Genomic DNA, 20,386 nt, shown 5'->3' with positions numbered 1-20,386 from the left:
ATATCAGTAAAAAAATTAAAAAATACACAAAAAAAAACCTGTGTGTCAGCTGGGAACTGACATTCATCATCATCCACACACCAATACAAAAACACACACTGAGCTTGAGTCAACGCCGTAAAAGCGCCGTCCCATCATGCTTGGCGGCGGCCATGCTGGTGACGTCACTTGACGCACATGCGCTATAAATTAGCAACTTCTCTGAGTCACTACTCACATGCTGTACTTAAGTACAGATACTTTCGTATAGAAAAAAAAGGCAGGTAAAAATAAAAGGACTGATCCACCCATTGTACTGAAGTAAAAACAAAAAAAAATTTAGGCCGACCTGTACAAAAGTAAAATAATAAACACCTGCACATTCACAGTTGGTGCATTTGCAAAAATGTGTAAAGTGAGTAAACAAGCTTCATTTAGACAAAAGTGGTGCTTTGCTGACATCTTGGTAGCAAGAAACTACTTTGAAGTCAGTTGAGGATGACTTTGACACAAGTCGCGTTTTGCTGCCATCTTGTGGCATCTTGGCGCCATGGGCCTATGTTGATGTGAAGTTGAGGAGCTTCGTCTCGATAAAAGCGGCGCTTTGCGGCCATCTTGGTGCTGAGGAGCCATATTGGAGCGAGTTGAGGGGCTACCGTGTGGCATTGAGTTGAGGAGCTTCGTTGAGACAAAAGATGACTTAACTGCTGTTTTGTGGCATCTTGGCTCTGTTGAAGTGAGATTGGGAATTGCATTTGGTCAAAAGTAGTGCTTTGCTGCTCTATATTGGAGCGAATTAAGGAACCTCCTTGTGCCAAGGAGCTATGTGGCTTTGAGTTTAGGCGCTTCATTGAGACGAAACTAAAGCTTTACTGACATCCTAGTGCCAGGGAGCTATTTTGAACTGAGTTGAGGAGCTGCATTTAGACAAAAGTAGTGTTTTTCTTTTTTTTTTTTTTTTTTAAATGTGATTTTTCCGCAGAAGTTGAAAAACATCACCGACCTAATTTGAATTTCATATGCAGGAAATAAAATCAAAAAGTGGAAAAAAAAAATTGTTGCACTAAATATTTGTCTTTTACTTCCCACCATTGAGGTAAAATTCCATGCACACGCACACCTGCAGGGGGCCATAAGTGGTGTCTGTAATTATGTACGCACACTCATCAGAGTGTTGTGAAGCAGCCAGAGGCTCGTCTGACAGGACAGTTTAGTGGTCTCATTAGTAAAGGGGGGGTTGCAAATGAGTTGTGTGGGGAGGGGGCCTACCAGGCAATTAAATTGGGGAGATGAAGGAGAAAGAAGACGACGAAGACGCTTTAAAGTCTGCTTGTTGTGTTGGAACAGAAATGCCTCAACCGTTGTGTGTTCGGATGACACGTCGTCACCCGGATTTTGAGTTACAAGAAGGATGGAAATGACATTTGTTTTGAGGGAGTCACAACAATTTTATTTATATTTTTTTATTTTTGGAGAATGGCTCCTTTACAAAACATGACAGGCATTGAGTAAGACTGGCGCGGACCAAGAAAAAATAAAAAATAGAAACGCGGTCAATTGATGGAACATCCCAAAAAGTTTCTAAACTGAGAATTGTCGCGTCCGCACGAACAAAGCAGCCATTTATTGTATTGTTGCAGACCGCAGCGAAGGACAAAAACAACAACAAACAGAAAAAGTGGCGTTAAAGTGGTCGGAAACCTACGCAGCCTCAAACTTGACATGGGGCAACAAAAAAAAAAAAAAGACGACAATTGTGGCTTCGATCGAGAGCAGGCGCGCCCAAGTGCCATTGTGGAGATTCCCCCATCCAGCCTGTTTGAGATGCATCACTATGGCAACCTACCTAATTCAAATCATCTAGATCGTGAGCAGGCTTTTGCACATCTTGCTAATCAGAATTTCGTTTGATCTTTCAGCCTCAAAATTTTTTTCAAAATGAACCACCAAAAAAAAAAAAGTAACGCGTTTGCTCAAAATTTCTTCTACATGTCTCTGTAGTGTCGGTTGTCTGTCATCAAGTTCATGGTAATCGGTAAAAGTTGAATAGGCCTCTTATTGTTTGTTGAATTTGTTGTATTTTCAGAAGAAAAAAACTGGCGCTAGTATGCTATTAGGCTAACGATGATGCTAATTTGTGACCACGTGGAAGCATGCGCACAAAATTCCCATGAACAACTTGGACGTCCGCGTAAACAATTTGAGCGCACCTTCAATTGCGACAATTTGCAATGTAACACCAAATTCGTGTCCACAAGTTAGTATTTTGTGGTCACAAATGAGCATTTTGTGCGCACGAGCTTAAATTGTGGATGAGGTGCAGGAAGTCGGTCATCTCGGCGAGGTCAGCGTCCAACGAGTGCAGGAGAACATGGCGGATTCCTTTCATTTCGCGCTCTCCGAAAAGCGTGACGGCAACGGTGAGGTTGGGGCGCACCTCAGTCGGAAGGCGCCGGCACCACGCAGATGTGCAAGAAGTTGTCCGGGTGGCTGAGGTGCTCGCTGAGCCACTGCAGCGGCGTCTCCATCAGCGGCTCGATGCCGTGGATCACCACCTGGTAGCGCTTCTCCTCACCTGCGTGACACGCAAGCGTTATTGGCACATCGTAGTCGATTGGAACCAGGGGGTGCGCCGGTGCGCATGAGCACTTCCGATTTGAATAATGCACGCCAGTTCGTGGCCATCTGTCCTCCGGCAAAAATGCGTGCGACATCTCGGATGTCCGACAGACTCGCCCTGACTGGCTCGTTTCTGTGATTGTGGTCGGCCTGCGGGGTGCTCGGGCACTAGGCGCCGCTCTGTCATGGTGGCCATGATAAGGAAAGTCGCACAAATCCGAAGAGTTCGAAGAGAGGATGTTACGTGTCCTTGATTTATGTGTCCTTTAAGAAGAAAACTGGAAGCGGTGTGTTGAGCTCATGAATGCACGCAAAAGACGAAAAGTTCCCGCGTGGCATTTCTTTGCAAAATGACATTGATTAGCGGCTTAGCGTGTCGATGACAAAGTTCATCTGAGTGTTGACAGCCTTTCACATTTGCACTTCATGAAAACGTGAAAACCTTTCGAAATGGTGGACAAGTTCAGACCTGTGGCGGTTGATTTATTTTTTGTTTTTTTGTGGCCTGTGCTGAACTTTCACTCTTACACTTTCAGTTTCACCCCAACAAGCACAACACGCAAACGCGAGCCGACGACAAACTGACCGTTGCGAGCGCGGAGAAAGCGCAACTCGTGCATTCCGTTTCATAACGTCGGAAGCGGAAAGCGAAGCGAACGAGGCGCCGATTTTCGAGAGCGAGCGAGTTTCGGGAAGAGCGGCGGTTGCCAGTCGACGACAACGCCCTCCTGATATGACGTGGCGCCTGAGCTTGTGCGCTCGCCATGCGTGTGTGGTCAAGAGTGACACGCAGGACGTTTATATGGCACACTTAGAAAATGTTGGAGATATTCAGTGAAAATTTAAGGTTGAAACTAAACTCTTATATCACCTAAACTTAAATTTAACCGTCTATAAACATTTTCAGTACTTTTTGCACAACTTTCTGTCGTCACTTGAACGGCAAAATTCACAACAAGTGTTTGATCCATGATTGGACCAACGCATTTCCTGGTTAGTATTAAAAGGGGTCACTCACCCCCAAATCAACTTTTATTTGCTCATAAAATGTATAAACAGGAGGCCAGCAATGCATATCTTGGTCATTATTTTGACATTTTAGTGCATGTTTGTTGAAATCTTAAATTCGGGGTAACAAAAAAAAATAATTCTGTGTGGAGCCACCTTCAGGTTAAACACTGTACTGCATCTGAATTTGGCTTTCTGATCTTTTCAATCGATCGATTGATTCATGGATCAAACGCGCTTAGCTCCTTTGTTGTGCCGAAATAGCGAAAAGTCGTGCAAGTGCATTCAAATGTTGAAACAGAGCATGTCACTCGGCAGGCCACGCCTCCGTTTCGTCCTGAAATCTCATCCCAATGCCCAATACCGTAAAGTTTTCGCGAGTGTATTCACATGATATCAGGGTACACGTAGATTATTTAGTGAATCAGAATATGCTAATGAAAAAGCCAGGGGTAAAAAAATAAAATTAAAAAAAAAAAACACAGCGGCAAAGAAAAATAATTTACGCAGGCCACGGAAGGACCCTAAACGTATTGAGCAACCCGACCTCCAAAATCAGATGATTAACTCCGAGACGGCTGCAGATGCACTTTTTTCACACACACGCACGTTGCGAGTGGGTGGAGTGTACTCTATGAATGAGAGATGGGGAAAATCTCAGTGGGCCGCACCCCACACCCACTCAAGACGTGCGCGCGCACGCACACACACAAGCAAACATTTACGCTCCATTCGTGTACACACAAACGGTCTGACTAAGCATCAACATCGCGGCAGTTGATGATGTTTTAATTAACTCGCAGTGTGCCTTGGGGGTGGGTGGGTGCGGGGGAGGGGAGGGGGGCGCGTCTCTCACTCAGGCCACATGGGGGCTTTCCTGTGCTTTTTCCCAAAACAGCAAAAATCAGCGAGATGTTGTGCTGCAGCTGAGAGGAAAAAGGCTTACGAGAGGCGTCTCAATGTGTCATGCGTGGGCAAAAGGTTGCTCAACAACACACCTGGCGCACAAGTCACACTTTTTCCCGTTGCATGCTGGGAACGGCCGCCTGGGAAGCCCCCTTGGTTATCCTCTCACAAACGCTGGACGCTCTTGGGATTTGAGGGTGCAAATAATTTAATCACAGTTTATATGATTTTTTTTTTTTTTAAGTTTTCGTGGTTCCAAACGCGTCTCTGCTAATGTGCAATTCTTCCACTCACGTGGCTGCGAACAAGCATAATTTGCAATTCTGTCACCATTTTGAGTAACTTTTCCGAGCACTCAAGCAACGAGTTTCAAAACGGCGGTGAGCGAATTTAGCTCCTACTCAGAAACGGACAAACCTGAGCGTCATACATTTTTCATGACCTCCACAAAACAATAAATACATCCGCCTTCATGCTTGTTGGCACTGACTTCACTGCTTCCGCCAATTTGTTTTGATACGATACTTTCGGCGTGACAAGATTTCGTGTGTCGCGTGAAGACATGTCAATTTATAGGGACAAAAACGATATTAAAAGTAGTCATATCGGGCTATGGAAAAAAAATCAATTCAAATCAATATAAAATTTTCCTTCTTTTTTTTTTTTAAACCCAGCCCTCACCAATATAATAGACAATGTTCATCACAGTAAAAATAAAAAAAATGTTTATCTTCCAAAAAAAAATTATAATTAAAAAAAAAAAAAAAGCAGGTTTCAGAGCTAATTTGGTGTCAGGCTATATAAAACAAATCCCAAAAAATGAAAAAAATAAAGAGCAAACATGTTTTGAATAATGTCATTGTAATTTGAAATTTCTCTTATCGAAGTGGGTGGGGACGTGAAAATGGATCGATTTGTCAGCCGCACAACTTCAAACCTCAGACACAACACACGTCAGACTCGCATTTGATGTGCGGAAGATCACAGAGGGGCTGGGGAACGGGAACGCAAACCACCGACCCCCTCCCGCCCCCACATTTGGGGTCTGAACTGCGGAACAATGGCGGCGGCAAAGCCCAACGACGCCGGCAACACACGACCCGCTGGCTGTAATCCAAACAGCGCCATCATCCCGTGCGCTATCTGCCAGACGACGAGACCACAAAAGAGCACTTTCACCTTGATCACAAGAGTCGGAGACTTGACGACAAAGACATGAAAGCGCGGCCAAGACTCCACACCTGACTGACACCTTCAAAGAGGAACTGGAGAAACCGACATCTTTAACATCTGAGCCACAAGGGAGGAAATGAGATGAACATCTGGATTATGGCCATTCATCTTTGATCGTAAACGTCACACACCACCGTCAGGCGCACATATTTACCTTCATTCACCTTCATATTTATAATTGAATTTTTATTTTGTTTTAGTCCATCTTTTTTTATTTTTGGGCATTTTTTTAGTGCTCCTTACTCATAGTTTACGCCATCATTGTCATCATTAAATTACTGTAAACTACAGACTACTAGTTTTATATTTAGATTTAAATAAGTAATTTATCAGGGTTCACCTTGTAGTGTCCAATATAATACTACTGTACCAATAAATATTCTCAATAATAATAAATTCTATTTATTTAGTGCTTTCCAAAGGCCACAATGACTTTTTAAAAATATATATATTTTTTTAATGTAACATATTTCCTAATTTATTTAGTTATTTTGGTACAAGTATTTTTTTAATTTATTAAACATGATTACTGTTGTTCATGATACAACAAATTGTCATTCATAGTTGGCATAGCTTAATAACCAAAATTATTAATAATTTCTAATAAAAATAATAACCGGCATTTAAACACTGTCAGTTTAAAAACAAAAAAAAAAAGAAAGACATCTTTGCTATGAATTTTTTTTAAATTAGATTGGACACCTAAGGTGACAGCGAGGTTTTTAGCATTTTTTAATATATTTTTTATGAATACATGTCCAATATGAACATGGAGATGCTTGACGGTGCACTGTTACGTCCTCGAACCCAAATTCGGTAACATCGGCATGAAGGTGACGACTGAAAGTGAGCGAGGCAGCCAGGTCGGCAGACAGACACAGACGGTGTGTGTGCGTGCGTGCGCTGAGGTGGGCTTGCTCCGTCTCCAGCGAGCAGGTGAGCCTCCTGCGGGTCGTCTGTCCTGGCGCTCCATTGTGGCCTTATCTACTTCCCCTCCTCTGTGTGTTTAGACTGCTGCCGCTTCCTCTCATCTTTATTTGGGCCACACACACCCGCCTCCACGCGTACATTTCGCTTTTATTTACGACTTAAATGCATGACTACGAGAAGCGATGCGATGGAATTTAGAGAGAGAGGCTGAGAAGGTCCCCAACGAGTGGAAGCTCCATTCGTAGTTGTTGTTCCCACAGAGCAGAAAGAAGTGTTTTGTGTTTTGTTTTGTTTTTTCCCCAGTGAGAGTGGAGATAGTTGCCAAGACCACGTGTGCGTCACATACCGTGATTGGGTAATGCAGCAGGGTACATCTCTTGGAGCAGGTCGCCAAGGGTGTGAGCGTTGCCTTCAGGTGAAACGGGACGAAAGAGTTTCTGGATGAAGGGCCTGTCGCTCATTGTCTGTGGCGAATGAACAAATTAAAGAGTTTAAAAAAAAAGGGGTCATGTTATGTAGAAAATGAATTTGTATTTGGACACGAACTGTGTCTGGAATGCGTGCCGATACAAGTCCGCAAAAAAATTTGCATAGAATTGCCCCACACGAGATTTTTTGCTCTTGGCAACTCGACCGGGCGAACAGCCACCACTTCTAAGAAGAGCCAAACGATGCAGAAGTGCGATCATGTCCAAAGTCATTTCGAGTTGCCGGCTTTGCGCAGATGGAGACGTACATGAGCCTCTGCAAGCTGCAGTTAGGTTAGTCGTTTTTCAGAGAGGATAAAGAATCTATGCCAATCAGTAAGTTGATAGTCTGCGTGCATGTATTGTGCCAGCGTTTGCGTTCAAATGATTGGTTATAACACCTCGATACGGGTGGTATTTGTTAGCCCGTCTGTGGCGTTTCACATTGTTTATTAGCATTAAGCTAAAAGGACTAACATACGTTGAGTTTTGTGGTTGTTTGAAATACATATTGCGTAATTCATTTTGTTTTATGTGCCATGCCCCAAACAAAAAAAATCTGCCAAACTGCTGAAAAAAGAAAAGTCGGATGAATGACCGCTAATATCCACAAAAAATAAATAAATAAAATGTCGGGTCGCTCACATCTGTAGCGACCACGTTATTGTTCAATGAACAGCTACTATCGAAATCTGTTATCGCTATAAAGACAGATGTCGATTTTCTCTCTTTTTAAGTGGCCACTGATTGTTTCAAAGTGATTTATCGTCAGTCGCTTGCCAGCTGCCTTGCATTAAAGTCCATTCGATCCGGAAGCATCTGCTCAGCAAGCAAAAGCTCACAAGAACTCGCAGAGGTGAGAAAAATGCAGTTTTCCCTCGCAGCCGCACCCGCGTCCCGGCTTGCACCTGTTCCGCGGGAAGCGATTCCGCAGAATATTCCGGCGTACATGCAAATGACTCATCCCACATTTGACGTGGCAATAACTGGAAGGATGAAAGGCGACGCGGGGAAAGTCCGCCGTGCTGATAAACCGAGGCGGGAGCAGATTGGAAACGACGTGATGAGCCATCGGCGGCAAATTTTTTTTTTTTTCCCCAATTTTATTTGGGGGGGGGGGGGGGTCGGCAGATGTGCGACGCAATGAAGATGCTGGGCTGTTCCGCGGATCTCCATCGGTCTGGAAATCATCAGGCGTGTTTACTGGGCGGCATGAGAACGCCACTGGCTCGGCCTCAAGGTTAAATGAATCACGATAATCATGTAGCGATTATTGATTCTACTCTGAGGGGTTCCGAGTTCAGTAGCATTCTTTCCGCTTTCACACGCCAAACTCTTCCCCTTGTTACGGAAAATACAAAAAGCATCCAGGCAGAATTTTGACCCTCTCATGTAAGCAAGCTCGAAATTACGCAGTGTGAAATTTAGGCCTGTTGTTCTGATGCATGAACGACATATTAATTATACAATTTGCTATCGAGTGGACGAGCATTTCGGGGGTTTTTTGCCCGTCACTATACGTTGTTAGCACAGATAGATGAGAAGCGTTACATTTGTTGTCGTAAATAAGTAACCCCGCCTTCTTTCTAAAGCACTTTAAAAAGAAAAACACAACTGAAGCAAAGTGCTTTGAAATGAATACCGAAAAGGAATGTTACGATTAAGCGAAAATCGATTTAAACCGCTTAAAATATGCATCCATGTAAAAAAATTGAACGAAGTCAGTGTTTGTAATGATGACAGTCAAATCTATTTTACATTTATTTATTTTCATCACAAAAATTTGTAGTTAAAAGAGAACAGACCCAAGAGAAATAAAAAAAAAAAAAAAAATCGAGATTTATTTAGCGTATTTTCTGAACTCTAGAGCGCCCCTACTGGTGAAAAAAAATCCACAGAAAAGCTGCACCGTTGTATCAGCCGCATGGTTCAAAATTGAGGCAAAAAGTAGCGGCTTATAGTCCGGAAAATACGTCAGTTTTGTGTGTCGACAGTATAATCTGTTTTAAGCTGCGGACACAACGGCAAAGTTGTTGCTCCCGCCCAAATGTAATTTCGTATTGTCACATATTTTTTGTCAGGAGGGAGGAAGTCACAAACACTTAAAGAAAATCAAGTTTAACGTTTGAAGAAAAATCCAAATGCGTCACAACAATGCACCGAACGTGACTCTTCTCTCATCTGAAAAATGACTTGAAGTTAATTTGGGTAAAAACGTACACGCTGCTGTGTCATCGTGATGGGGATTTCGGCCGGCGCCGGATGACCGCGTTTCTTGGATGTTCACACCTCGCGGCGCTGACCTGATCGCACCTTGTTGACACCCAAGCCGGGGTGTCAAACAAGAGCCCGGGGGACACGCGATAGGCTCTAATCATGAGAGAAGTGAAAAGGAAACCAGTGTGCGGCGGGATCGGGTGACCGTGCGGTAACGACACACCGCCGAGCAGACGGGGCGACGTTGGCGTGGAAGGCGTCGAAGACAACGTTCAAGTTACACAGAAAGATTGAGTCATCCATGGCGGCGGCAAGCCATGCAAACTTACGAAGCGACACCTGTACAACGGCGTGCAACTCTGCTGACTTGAAATTTCTCTTAAAAAAAAAAAGACTAAACCATGAAAATTGAATTAAACTCACCAGAGATGATTTAAAAGAAAAAAAAATCTAAAAATCTCTTAAAATGTTGTGGTAGTTTCACTTTGACCAACCAGAAGAAAGAACAAAGCCGAAGTAATCGAAAGCTAACCGTGCAACAAATTTAAAATCTGATCTCGCACCCAATTCGAAAGGCCCATGACAGATGACATCAGTGCTTCTCAATTATTTTATGTTACGCCCCCCCACCAAGAAGAAAAAATTCCCCCTCCCACCCACTCTCCGCCGCAACTATAAATAATCCCATTTGTTTCAAAACAAACCGACACCGCAGAGTTAATATTCGCTGCGCACTATTGGCAAGGAGAGCGCCACTGCCAACTACTGGAGTGGAGGTGCAATTACACTTTTTTGTAGTAATTTGAATTTTGGTGGTGAATGCAGGTCAGGGCTTCTGATCGTGTTTTCAGGCCTCTGAGAAGGCCTTGCTGTCCTTGACCCTCCGCCACAGCAATCCGGGCCTTGGTGAAACAGGGAGAGTGCGCTCAGTGACAGCGACTCGGATGCATTTTTAAAACGTGGCGGCGCATGAATAATGGAAGCCGGCGCTATTGTTTCCCCGAGGTGATGAAGACACTTTCTTTTGAGCCGCCCTGACACCTTAGCTGGCAGGTCGGCACATGGCGACACCGGCGCGGCGGCCTCGCTCTCACTCGGTGAAAAGAGCCGCGCAACTCAACACGTCGCCTAATTGGCGGCGAAGGGGATTCAATCCGCCTGAGTGATGGCCGAATAATGGCGCTGGCGGAACGGCGCCGTCACTCAATATTTGTTTCCACTGAACTCTGAGCCCGCCCGTCCATTTGCCAATTAAAATTCCGCCCACTTTTGGTTGTACGCTTGAAATGGCCTCACGCTATTGTTCGCTTGATCTGATGAGCGCACGCTCAGCGAGGCTTGCTTCTTGACCTTTGACATTATATTGAGGCATTTTACATTATTTGGAGTCACACTATATCGCAAAAGGTTTATTACTTCTAATGAGAGAGAGAGAGACTTTTCGTCTATTGTCGTTGGTTCTGGAACACAACTCCTGCGCTATAAACAAGGCGCGACATTTATGCTAATTTTAAATGTTTCCGTTCAACGAAATTAGATGATTTGACTTTAAACGTTGGTGTTTAAAAATACAACATTGATTCACTTTTGTTTTTTGTGACAGGTTGAAACAAAATTTAATTGGGAGTCAGTTAATGGGAGCCAATTAAAACTATTAAAAAAAAAACTATTTTAGTATAAATCTATTCAAAGCACGTGGATGGAGAAAACTATTAAAAACATACCTTGCATTTTTTTTTTTAACCTGTCTGGAATGTATCGTTTTACTGTGCCGGGATTGAAAACGATAAAACAAAATTCAGGTTAGGTCGCATTCAGCGTCTGCTTGGACAGATGCCAGTCGACTGATAGAGACCTGCAATGTGGTCGAAGGAATGAATACGAGCAGAGCAGCAGACATGGAATTAATGATATCGAAAGCTAAAATAACTTAGTGTTGTGTTCCTGTCAGCGTCAAGACGCATTGAGACATGTCTACAGCGTCCATTGACGGTCACGGCCGTGCGAAGAGATCCTTACAGTAAAACCTCGCGTGACGTCCTCGTCACCTGTTGCCTTTGGCATCGTCACACACAAAAGCACGGGGAGCATTCCCGAGTGTTGTAATTGTCTGCGTAGTCACCCCGCCGCCCCCTTCTTGGTCTCAGCTAGCCATTACGAGATATCTGGGAGGCAATAAACAAGCATTCTTGCAAACACGCAGCTTCCAGAGAGGCGGCTGAGGTTCAAGGGGGGGCGGGTCGATGGAGTGATAAAACGCTGAGTCACAGAGCGGGAACATGGAGGCGTACCTGCTTAGCGGATGAAATTTGTGCCGTTCTTTAATAATATGGCGAGACAAACATTAAGAATAACATACGAGTTGAAATTCAGCTTTGACGCATCCAGAAGGCGAAAAATGGACATTTGGATAGAATTTGTTTGCCCTCAAAATTCTACAACAAAACTTTTTTTTAGCAAATGTATTAAAAACTGAGAAAAAACACATTTAGAATTTAACGCGAATTTTAATTGGAGGTTGGAATCGTGACCCGCAGCAAATAGCGAAAATCTGTTGAAAAAGAAAAGATTGACGCCCCCAAACTAGTAAAATTTGTATTTCCAAAATGGAGGAAGAGCACTACTTTTGTCTAAATAAACCACCACAGCTTACGTTAATGCTTCTCGAATAGTGTGAGCCTGGGGAACATGCTTTTTTTTTCGGCCATACCACAATAAAGCGTAATTGCGCCTCCACTCCAGTAGTTGGCAGTGACGCTCGCCTTGCTCATTGTGCGCAGCGAGTATTAACTCGTATGTAGGTTTGTTTTGCAGCGAAAATGCCATTATTTAGAGTTGCGGCAGAGTTTGGTGGTGGGATGGGGGCGCAAATTGTTTTCTTCTTGCAAGGAAGGCGCAACATAAAATAATTGAGACGCTCTGGTTTACGTCAACATGATTCTTTGGTGCCAATATAGAACAAGATGGCGGCAAAGCGATACTTTTATCGCTTTAGATCATTTCAATCAGGTGTGTTGGAGGACGGAGACATAAAACAACGCAGGGCAGCGGCCCTCGAGGACCGCAACTGGACATGCCTGCTTTAGACACGAAACACAAACGACCATAATGAGGAAAAGCGGTTTTAAAAAAAAAAAAAAAAACAGATGGATGAAGGCTGCCGGCAAGTTAACAGGCCTAAAAAGAAAACCTCGTAATAAACTCGGACCCCGGCAAAGAGGCAAAGCGAGACGTACGCGAAAACAGTGGGCATCCGTTGGCATGTGAAGACGATGCGATTCATCGTCATCCGCGAGGCAGACGCTCGCTCGCTCGCCGCGCCGTGATGAAAAGTGTACGTGATGGCCGCCGGGCGTCTTTGTCGCGGCGGCGGCTGCAGGCCAGACGGAAATGAGCCCTCTGTTATTTGGACTCTGCGTTGTCATTAATTCTGTCGGCATCAAACGCAGCACATGTTATTTACACTAAAGACCACAATCCGCCTTTGAAGGATGCCAAGCATGTGTTTGCCTGTGCCTGCGTGCGTGTGTGTGCGTGCGCGCGCGCGACTCGTCTCCTCTAAAAAGTCATGCGTGTTGACTTGTGAGGAGCAGACGGCTTTGTTGTTGAATTTCTTGCCGTCTTCCTGCATCCATGTTCACTTTCTCCTCTCCACACTCGCATTCGTGTCACGACACGTCGATTTGCTTCTCCCCGACGCGCGGGAACGGCGAGCGTTGCTTTGCACGGAAACATCTGAATGGCTTGCTTGAGCGTCTGCCAGCCAGGAGGACTGGCCGTGCTTGTTCGCGACGGGGATTGTAAATATTTAGCGGTTGGGCTCCAGATCGCTGTCACGTTTATCGGCTATTTTTAGCTTTTCTTGAACTCGCCAAAAGTTGTGTTGATCATTCATGTTGCAGCGTCAACTTTCCGCGCTTCTCTGGTTACAAATATTTTGGAACGCGTCTCCAGATGTACAACACGTAGACGATTTTGTATCCACATTTGGAAGCGTTTTGGTTCAGATCTGAGTATAACCGATTGCCGTCGAATTTCACATTTTAAGCCGCGATCGTTTCAAACAATGCGTCTTAAACTTAAAATTGTTTAATGACGGAATTTCCCCAGCACAAGAAGCGTTCCACGGTCGTTTATATTTAACTTTTCTCTCTTGCGTCCTAATTGTGTCTTCTCGATATTTTTTTTTTGATGAGCTCCACATAAAGTGTTGCTTGTTCATGTTTTTCAAAATCAAATTCAGAGTGAGTCACACTTCGGCCGATTTTGCGCTCCTCTGGTTGCTATTATTTTCCAATTTGTCTTTAAATATCCGATACGATGAGTATTTTTTCTTATGCGGAACTCTCTGTTATTTTTACGTCGTAGTAATTATGTTATATGATGGAGTGATTATATTAGGTAAGCGACAAAAAGTGTCATTTTGCTCATATTGTGCAGCTTCTGCGTAGGCGACTTGACAATGACCGGACTGGTTTGGATTTTTTTTTTTTTAGGCCAATGCCAAATTCAATACTTGGCAGTATAAAATTACGAAAACCAGTTAATCAGCCGACTGATTAGAAATGTACGCAATGAATATAATAACTTGTTTTTTGGTCCCTTAACATTTAAAATATTAAATATATTAAATCACAGGCTGATCATATCTTTGTTCTTTAGTATTTTTTTTACTATACAATACAGAGGAAAACTGGCAAAAAAAAAAATACATTATCTTGTTTTGTTTTTTTTAATTTTATCCAATTATTTCCTACTGGCTAATTCTGCAATATTTATTGAAATGTTTAATAATACTTACTGTCACTGATAGAAATGAAGAACTAATAAATAAAAGAATAATAAATGGTCAAAAATCAGAAAAACTAACTTGTCCGATTTCTGCCGGCAAAGGTTAAAAATAATTTTTAAAAAAATACAATTTGAAACTGATTCTCTGGGATTTTTCAGATGGTTGCCAAGCAACAAGAAATGCCATTACATTTTATGACAAGATAATTCAGACTGTTCAAACTGTGACTGCAACACTCCTCTGCAGCCTTCATTTCCTAAATAGCAGACAACAAATGGTTACGCTTTCCTAAAAACAAAAAAAAACAAAAGATGCTTAAGTTTCATTTTAGAATTATATTTACAGCGGCGTCTTGACTTGCGAATTTATTTATTTTTTTTGAGCGAGCTTCAGGAACTACTTCACTACCAGACAATTAAAAAAAAAAAAGATTTTTAACATCTTTAGCCATCAATGGCAGTAAATAAGTTTAAAAAAAAAAAACAGCCAAACCGATGAATGCAAAATGAAAGCACTCACAAGGAGCATTGAGTAGATGCTCACACTGAACCTAACTAAAAAAAAATATATTAAAGAAAAAGAGCCAAACAGGCCACTTTATTATCTTTACATTCTCTTTTCTAATATTATGTTCGCTATATAGTGCCATCTTTCTCATTCTTAACATTTTTTGGAGGGTTGTCAAGAACACATTTGTCACGTTTCAATTTCAAAATGTCATTGATATAAGTTGCGTTGTAAATGTTATAGAAACGAGTTCAAGATGCCTGGTCCGGATGGATCGACTGAATATTTCCAGAGTACATCTCGCTCCCAATCTTTGACTTTGTGTTCCGTTGGGTGTAAATATTTAGCATCTCGTTTCCAAAACAACGGAAAGTTTGGAGTCACGCGCCGAGAAGTCCCAGTCGGCAGTTTTTTTGTTTTTTTTTATGGCGACGACAAGTGCACTGTCTGAGTGGGCGTGTCCGAGGGGCTTTAAAGGGCTCAATTTTACTGCCGCACACAAGAATGTTTGTCTAAAGTGCATTAAGAGGCTTTATAGCACACGAGATGAGAGAATAAAGACGAGAAGGCAGCGGAGCTGTCGTGACACGCCGGATGATCAATCACGGCAAACAACAAAGCGTCACATCTGCATCCCCGGCTGCCGGCATTTTTGAGCTAGTGGGCCGACAATGAGAGCGAGGGGCTTTTCCCCAACGCCGCAAATGTGCCGTTACTCAAAGCGCAGCTCGGTTTTTTTTTTCCTAGACAAATATGTTTCACATTCTCACTCGGATTCGTCGTGACTTTTTAGTGACCGCTGGGCATCGAAAGTATTGACGGTTATATTCCTCAACATGGGCGCTTGCGGCTTTCTGGTTGTCCCAAGCTCAACAGAACCAACATTACAGATCGCAAAATACGCTTGTTCTATGTCTGCCAAGGTATTTTGTCCTACCAGGCAAATTTTGGGAGAAGACCATTGAACTTGCTTCGAGCATTTTTTTTTTGTACTTAAAAATTTTAACGTTACTGACATTCTAATACTGATTTAAATAAGAAATGTAATTCTACAGGTGTATGTAGAATAATAATAATCTTCAGTGATGAGGACACGTCCTAAAAAGTTTTAGAACTGCCGATAGATGCCACAAGAGGGTGGCAAAGCGCTAATTTTGTCTAAATGAACCTCCTCAAATCACTGGAACAAAGTTGCTTAGGACTAAGCTGCCACAAGATGGCAACAAAGTATGACGCTGGTCTAAATGAAGCTCCTCAACTCACTTCAACATAGTTCATTGTCAACATGATACCACAAGATGGCGGCATAGCATTGCTTTTGTCTAAATGAAGAGCCCCAACTCACTTCAACGTAGTTCCCTCGCACCAACAAACTACCACTAAAGCAAACCTTTTATTGCATTTGTCTTTTTAATCTCGCTAGGCTTCCTTGCGCTATGAAAGCTTGTCAAGTCAAATTTCCAGTTCAACCGTGACATAATTCTGCTTCAGTCGGATTTTGCATTTTAATGTTTTCCAGTCGAGGGTCAGCTGCTCGCTCGTCATCTCAGTTTTGGTTTGCGCCAGTCAGGGGACTTTTTACCTGAGTCACGACGAGCAAAGTGCGGAGGAGGAGTGAAGTAGAAGGAGGCGGCAGCGGAGAAACGACCTGAGGCAGCTTGTCCACTTGCGCCTCCGAATTAAACGTTCAGCAGCTGTCAGGCCACGTCTAATAGACTGAATGTGATATTTTTTCACCCCCCCACCCAAAAAAAAAAAAATAGATCAAATTAAAAAAAAATAATAATAAAAATTATATATATATATATATATAGGATGTCAAAATTAAATCATTTACTCCAGAGTCATTAATTTTAACCTTTTTAACGCCGTTAAATATTTTAACTCTGTTTTATTCAGGTCAAAAATATAGCCAAATTCAAATGCTGTACCGTATTAGCTGTACATCTTTAGCACATCATCTGAGGACAAAACACCATGCTCAAGTTACCACTGGGCCTTGCAAAGCAACACAGCTGGAGTTTGGTGCTTGTGGGCACAACTGTAGAAGTTTGGAGAATTATTTTGAAGAAAAAATGCCTTTAAAGATGACTCGGTTTAGATCGTATTCAAGGATCAAAGAAAGCTTTTAGAACAGTCTTTGAATTCATATATACTTCATATGTGGTGATTTTACATGCGTTCCAAAATATTATTCAAGTAAATATCTGTTACAAGCTTCACAAAAAACATTAGTTGACAAAATTTGATTAATCGCAATTAATTACAGAATTATTTGGCAATTTAGTTTTAAAATGTAATTGCTTGACAGCACTAATATATATACATACAGACACATTTTTACTTAAATGTTACATTATAGAGGCGGTAAATATTAATCGGTGAAACGTATGGTTTAGTTTTATGTCTCTGGGCCCAGTCCCAATTCTAAGTGGACCACCACAATTTAGCTTACTCAAAAAGTCTTCTTCAGAGCCCGAAACGCATCCTCCTTGCAATGTTTTGGCCCATTTGGCCCACACGTGTGCAATTAAACCTTACGACCAAACAACCGTCATTGACCCTAACACTACGAGGTCCAACTTTGTCCAACACTCGTAGCCCCAAAATGCCCTCTAGTAGTTTTGCCTCCATACAAGCCTCGTGGCTCCTATTTAACATCAAGAGAGTTGAGCAAGGAATTTGCGCTCCGGATGTTTACAGCTTCCAAAGAGGCTCCAAGTGGAAGCTGCTCATTTGATAGCAACGTCACATCATTCTCAGAAACTCGCTCGTGTTATTTCAAGGCGCGTCGAAGGGGCTTTTACGACACGGTCCGAAACAAAGACGCTGTGTTTGGCGCCGTCAGGGGAAGGCCTTACCGGGCTTGCACAAGCAGGTGAGGCTTTGTGTGAAAAGCGTGCACCTGAAACCTGTGCCGCTCTTGTGTAAAGTGGAGAAGGAAAAAAAAAAGTTGGTCTCGTTTGGTCAGAGGTGACTTCCCCAGTGAAACAATGAGCGACAAAGATGTGGCTTAGTCAGTCCTGTGGCGCCATCTGGCGGGTGACGCCAAGCCACACTTTTGAGCGGCATTTTGTGTGCGCTGAAAATGTTGATAGTAAATTTGTCATACAGTCATGAAGGCTGACTGTCCATTTGTGGGTGAATTGTGACTTCCTTGACATGTTTCTAATATCCAATGACTCACCTGGTATATCCTGAAGGGGATGTATCGGAATCCTGCCTCCTCGGTGGCATATTCCATCAGTTTTCTGTTCATGGCCCAGAATTGCTCAAACTTATCTGCAGCAATCAAAATGCAAGCACACCTGTCACTTCACAAAAATGTTTAAAAAAAAAAAACAATTTAAAAAAAAAAAAAAATGAAACGCGACACATATCTAAGAATGATAGATTTGTTTTGTAAGCTAAAAAAAAGTCCAATTCCAGACTTTCAAATACTTTTTCCAAGATAGTTAAAGACCTTCCACGCAAGCCTGCTCACCCAAATGAGACGTTCTGACGTGTTTAAATAAAAAACAACGTTTGTTGCGTCTGCGGCACATTTCAGTGATGTCTTCAATGATAATAAAGATAATTATTGTTTGTGTGTGTGCGTGCGTGCGTGCCTCACCGTTCTGCAGACCCATCCACAGCTGTTTATGGTCCTTCTTCTGCATGTCGTTGACGACCTGGCTCTTGTGTTTGAGTGCGTCAGCCTCTTTAATGCTGGACATGAAGTGGGCCTCCACCACCGAGCTGGACAAGCAATGGAGAAGGTCCTGGCCCGGAAAGTTCTGACAGCACAAAAACATTTTGGTGTTAGCGACGTATACACTCTAGCCACGCGTCGACGATTACGTGAATCAACAGCTCAGCTTTTGGAGTGACCTGAGAGATGGAAAAATTCAAATTGAAAAGGAGCGTAAAAGCGAGTGGTTACCTTAAAGTGCACAGTGATGCTCCACGGCAAGATAGAGTTGGAAGCATGGAGGTCAAACAGAACACCGATGGGATAGTGCCTGACATCAAGAACAAAAAAATACATTTCTTTTCAATTTGGGAAAATAAATATTTACATTTGCTTCGTGGTTTGTATTTACTGCCACCTCTGAGGCTGTGATTGACACTAAAGTGTGCGTGTGTGGCCACACTGACACCTTGTGGACAATATTGGTATTGATAACATTGACTGCAAGCTATGGCTCAGCAGTTATTTACCGAGATAAAAAAATAAGAATAAATTCATTTAGAATAACCAGCTCTGAGGAAAAATGTTTGAATTCATCCAACAAATATTACAAGACCCTGTATGAGACTCGTCCACCAAACTTGTTAGCCTACTTTCTTTATTTGATGCATTGGAACAGAACCACAACGAGCAATTCACTTCCCTCACCATTTGAGCGGCGTCCCTTCGTATTCGAACCACATCTCCCCCACATCCTCAGCCCTCATCACTTTCAGGAAGTGCTTCTTCACCTTGTCGGTAACCAGCGTCAAGTAGCTCACTCTGGGCAACAACAGCTGTGGGAAAACGAGAAAGAGGCTTACTGTCATTGACGTTGGCTAGGGACAGAGCCCGGCCACATCTGAAAATAATTGACCACCCTGTCAAAAAAGGTGTTTGCAATTGCATGGGTGCCAAGATGGCAGCAAAACATTTAAAACGGGAGTGGATTATGACATAACACCATGCATCTACCATGTACACAATCATGAACCCATGGTACGTAGATGTCTGTTAATTTCCACCCCAAAATTATTTATTTTTTTTAAATCAAATGCCCTGTGATTACTTCCACTACGAACTCATGCTGCGGAAATAAATGACGAGTGTTTGACATACATAATAAGGCTCCGCCTCCCTCTCCGTCGCCTCGTCCTGGTTGAGAGTGAAGCAGGCGGGGATGCGGCCGAACCAGACGTCTCTCAGCACGTCTTTGTCATCTGCCATGATGCTGCTGTTGGTGCTGCCGCTCCCAGTGGCTCATAAAGATTGGACGTCTTTGAAGTTGGAGCCGCAAGTCCAGAAGCAGGCAGCTTCCTGTCATACAGGAAAAGCACATTTGTCATTATTCGGGCAGTTGCTCGTCATAATGTCACCATCCATCCGTCCACCCTGTACAGCACTTGTTCTCATTCAAGTTGCAGCTTAACTGTCTTGGGAAAGCAAAGCAGGATACACCATGTGACAATTTAGAGTCATCAATATTATTAAAATGTAGGAGGAAAAGTAACGAAGGGGGAACATGCAAACTCCACCAAACAGAATAACATGAAATGTTAAATAAACATGTACACGCCGACAATAAACTGTATTAAAAATATATTGATGTACAAATAAAACAGAATATGCACCAGGCATTGAAAGGGCGCCTCCCCTGTTGTTAAGACTCCCATTATTACGTCAAACGATCCACGAAAAAAACTACATGTTGGGAGAAACTCGCGTTAGCACAACAGCTAGATAGCTAGCATTCCAGTGGAAAAGCAACGCGGAAGTGTGCTCCAATAACGATTGCAGTCAATGCCTCAGCTTTTCGGAGTTTGCCCTGACAAACGTACATTCTATGCGTGTGCAGGAGAGGAGAAAGACATACCTTTGTCTGTTTGCGATCGAGGCAAGAAAGGAGAAGTGTTTCAGCGATGTTGTTGTCATTCCATTTCCCAGCTGACTGACAGACGAAGAAGAATGTTTTGACAACAGTGACCCCTAGAGACAGCTGGCAAAATTACGAAAGCACTA

The 20,386-nt window shown here is 42.9% G+C and overlaps 1 protein-coding gene across 1 annotated transcript; it reads right to left on the bottom strand.

The window, feature by feature from the left end:
• Positions 1-1,402: 1,402 nt before the first annotated feature.
• On the bottom strand, positions 1,403-20,326 carry atg5 (ATG5 autophagy related 5 homolog (S. cerevisiae)). Its single transcript, XM_088307457.1, has 8 exons — positions 20,241-20,326; positions 19,487-19,684; positions 19,037-19,164; positions 18,581-18,659; positions 18,272-18,434; positions 17,846-17,940; positions 7,022-7,139; positions 1,403-2,554 (listed from the first exon to the last, which is right to left on the bottom strand). The coding sequence occupies exons 2-8, from the start codon at positions 19,592-19,594 to the stop codon at positions 2,418-2,420; spliced, it is 828 nt and encodes a 275-aa protein (XP_088163583.1). The 5' UTR covers positions 19,595-19,684; positions 20,241-20,326; the 3' UTR covers positions 1,403-2,417.
• Positions 20,327-20,386: the final 60 nt, after the last annotated feature.

This window comes from Idiotropiscis lumnitzeri, chromosome 10, assembly GCF_059441095.1.
Source record: "Idiotropiscis lumnitzeri isolate Australia: NSW breed Sydney's pygmy pipehorse chromosome 10, RoL_Ilum_1.0, whole genome shotgun sequence".
NCBI lineage: Eukaryota > Metazoa > Chordata > Actinopteri > Syngnathiformes > Syngnathidae > Idiotropiscis > Idiotropiscis lumnitzeri.
This window is presented reverse-complemented; position numbering and strand designations above follow the sequence as displayed.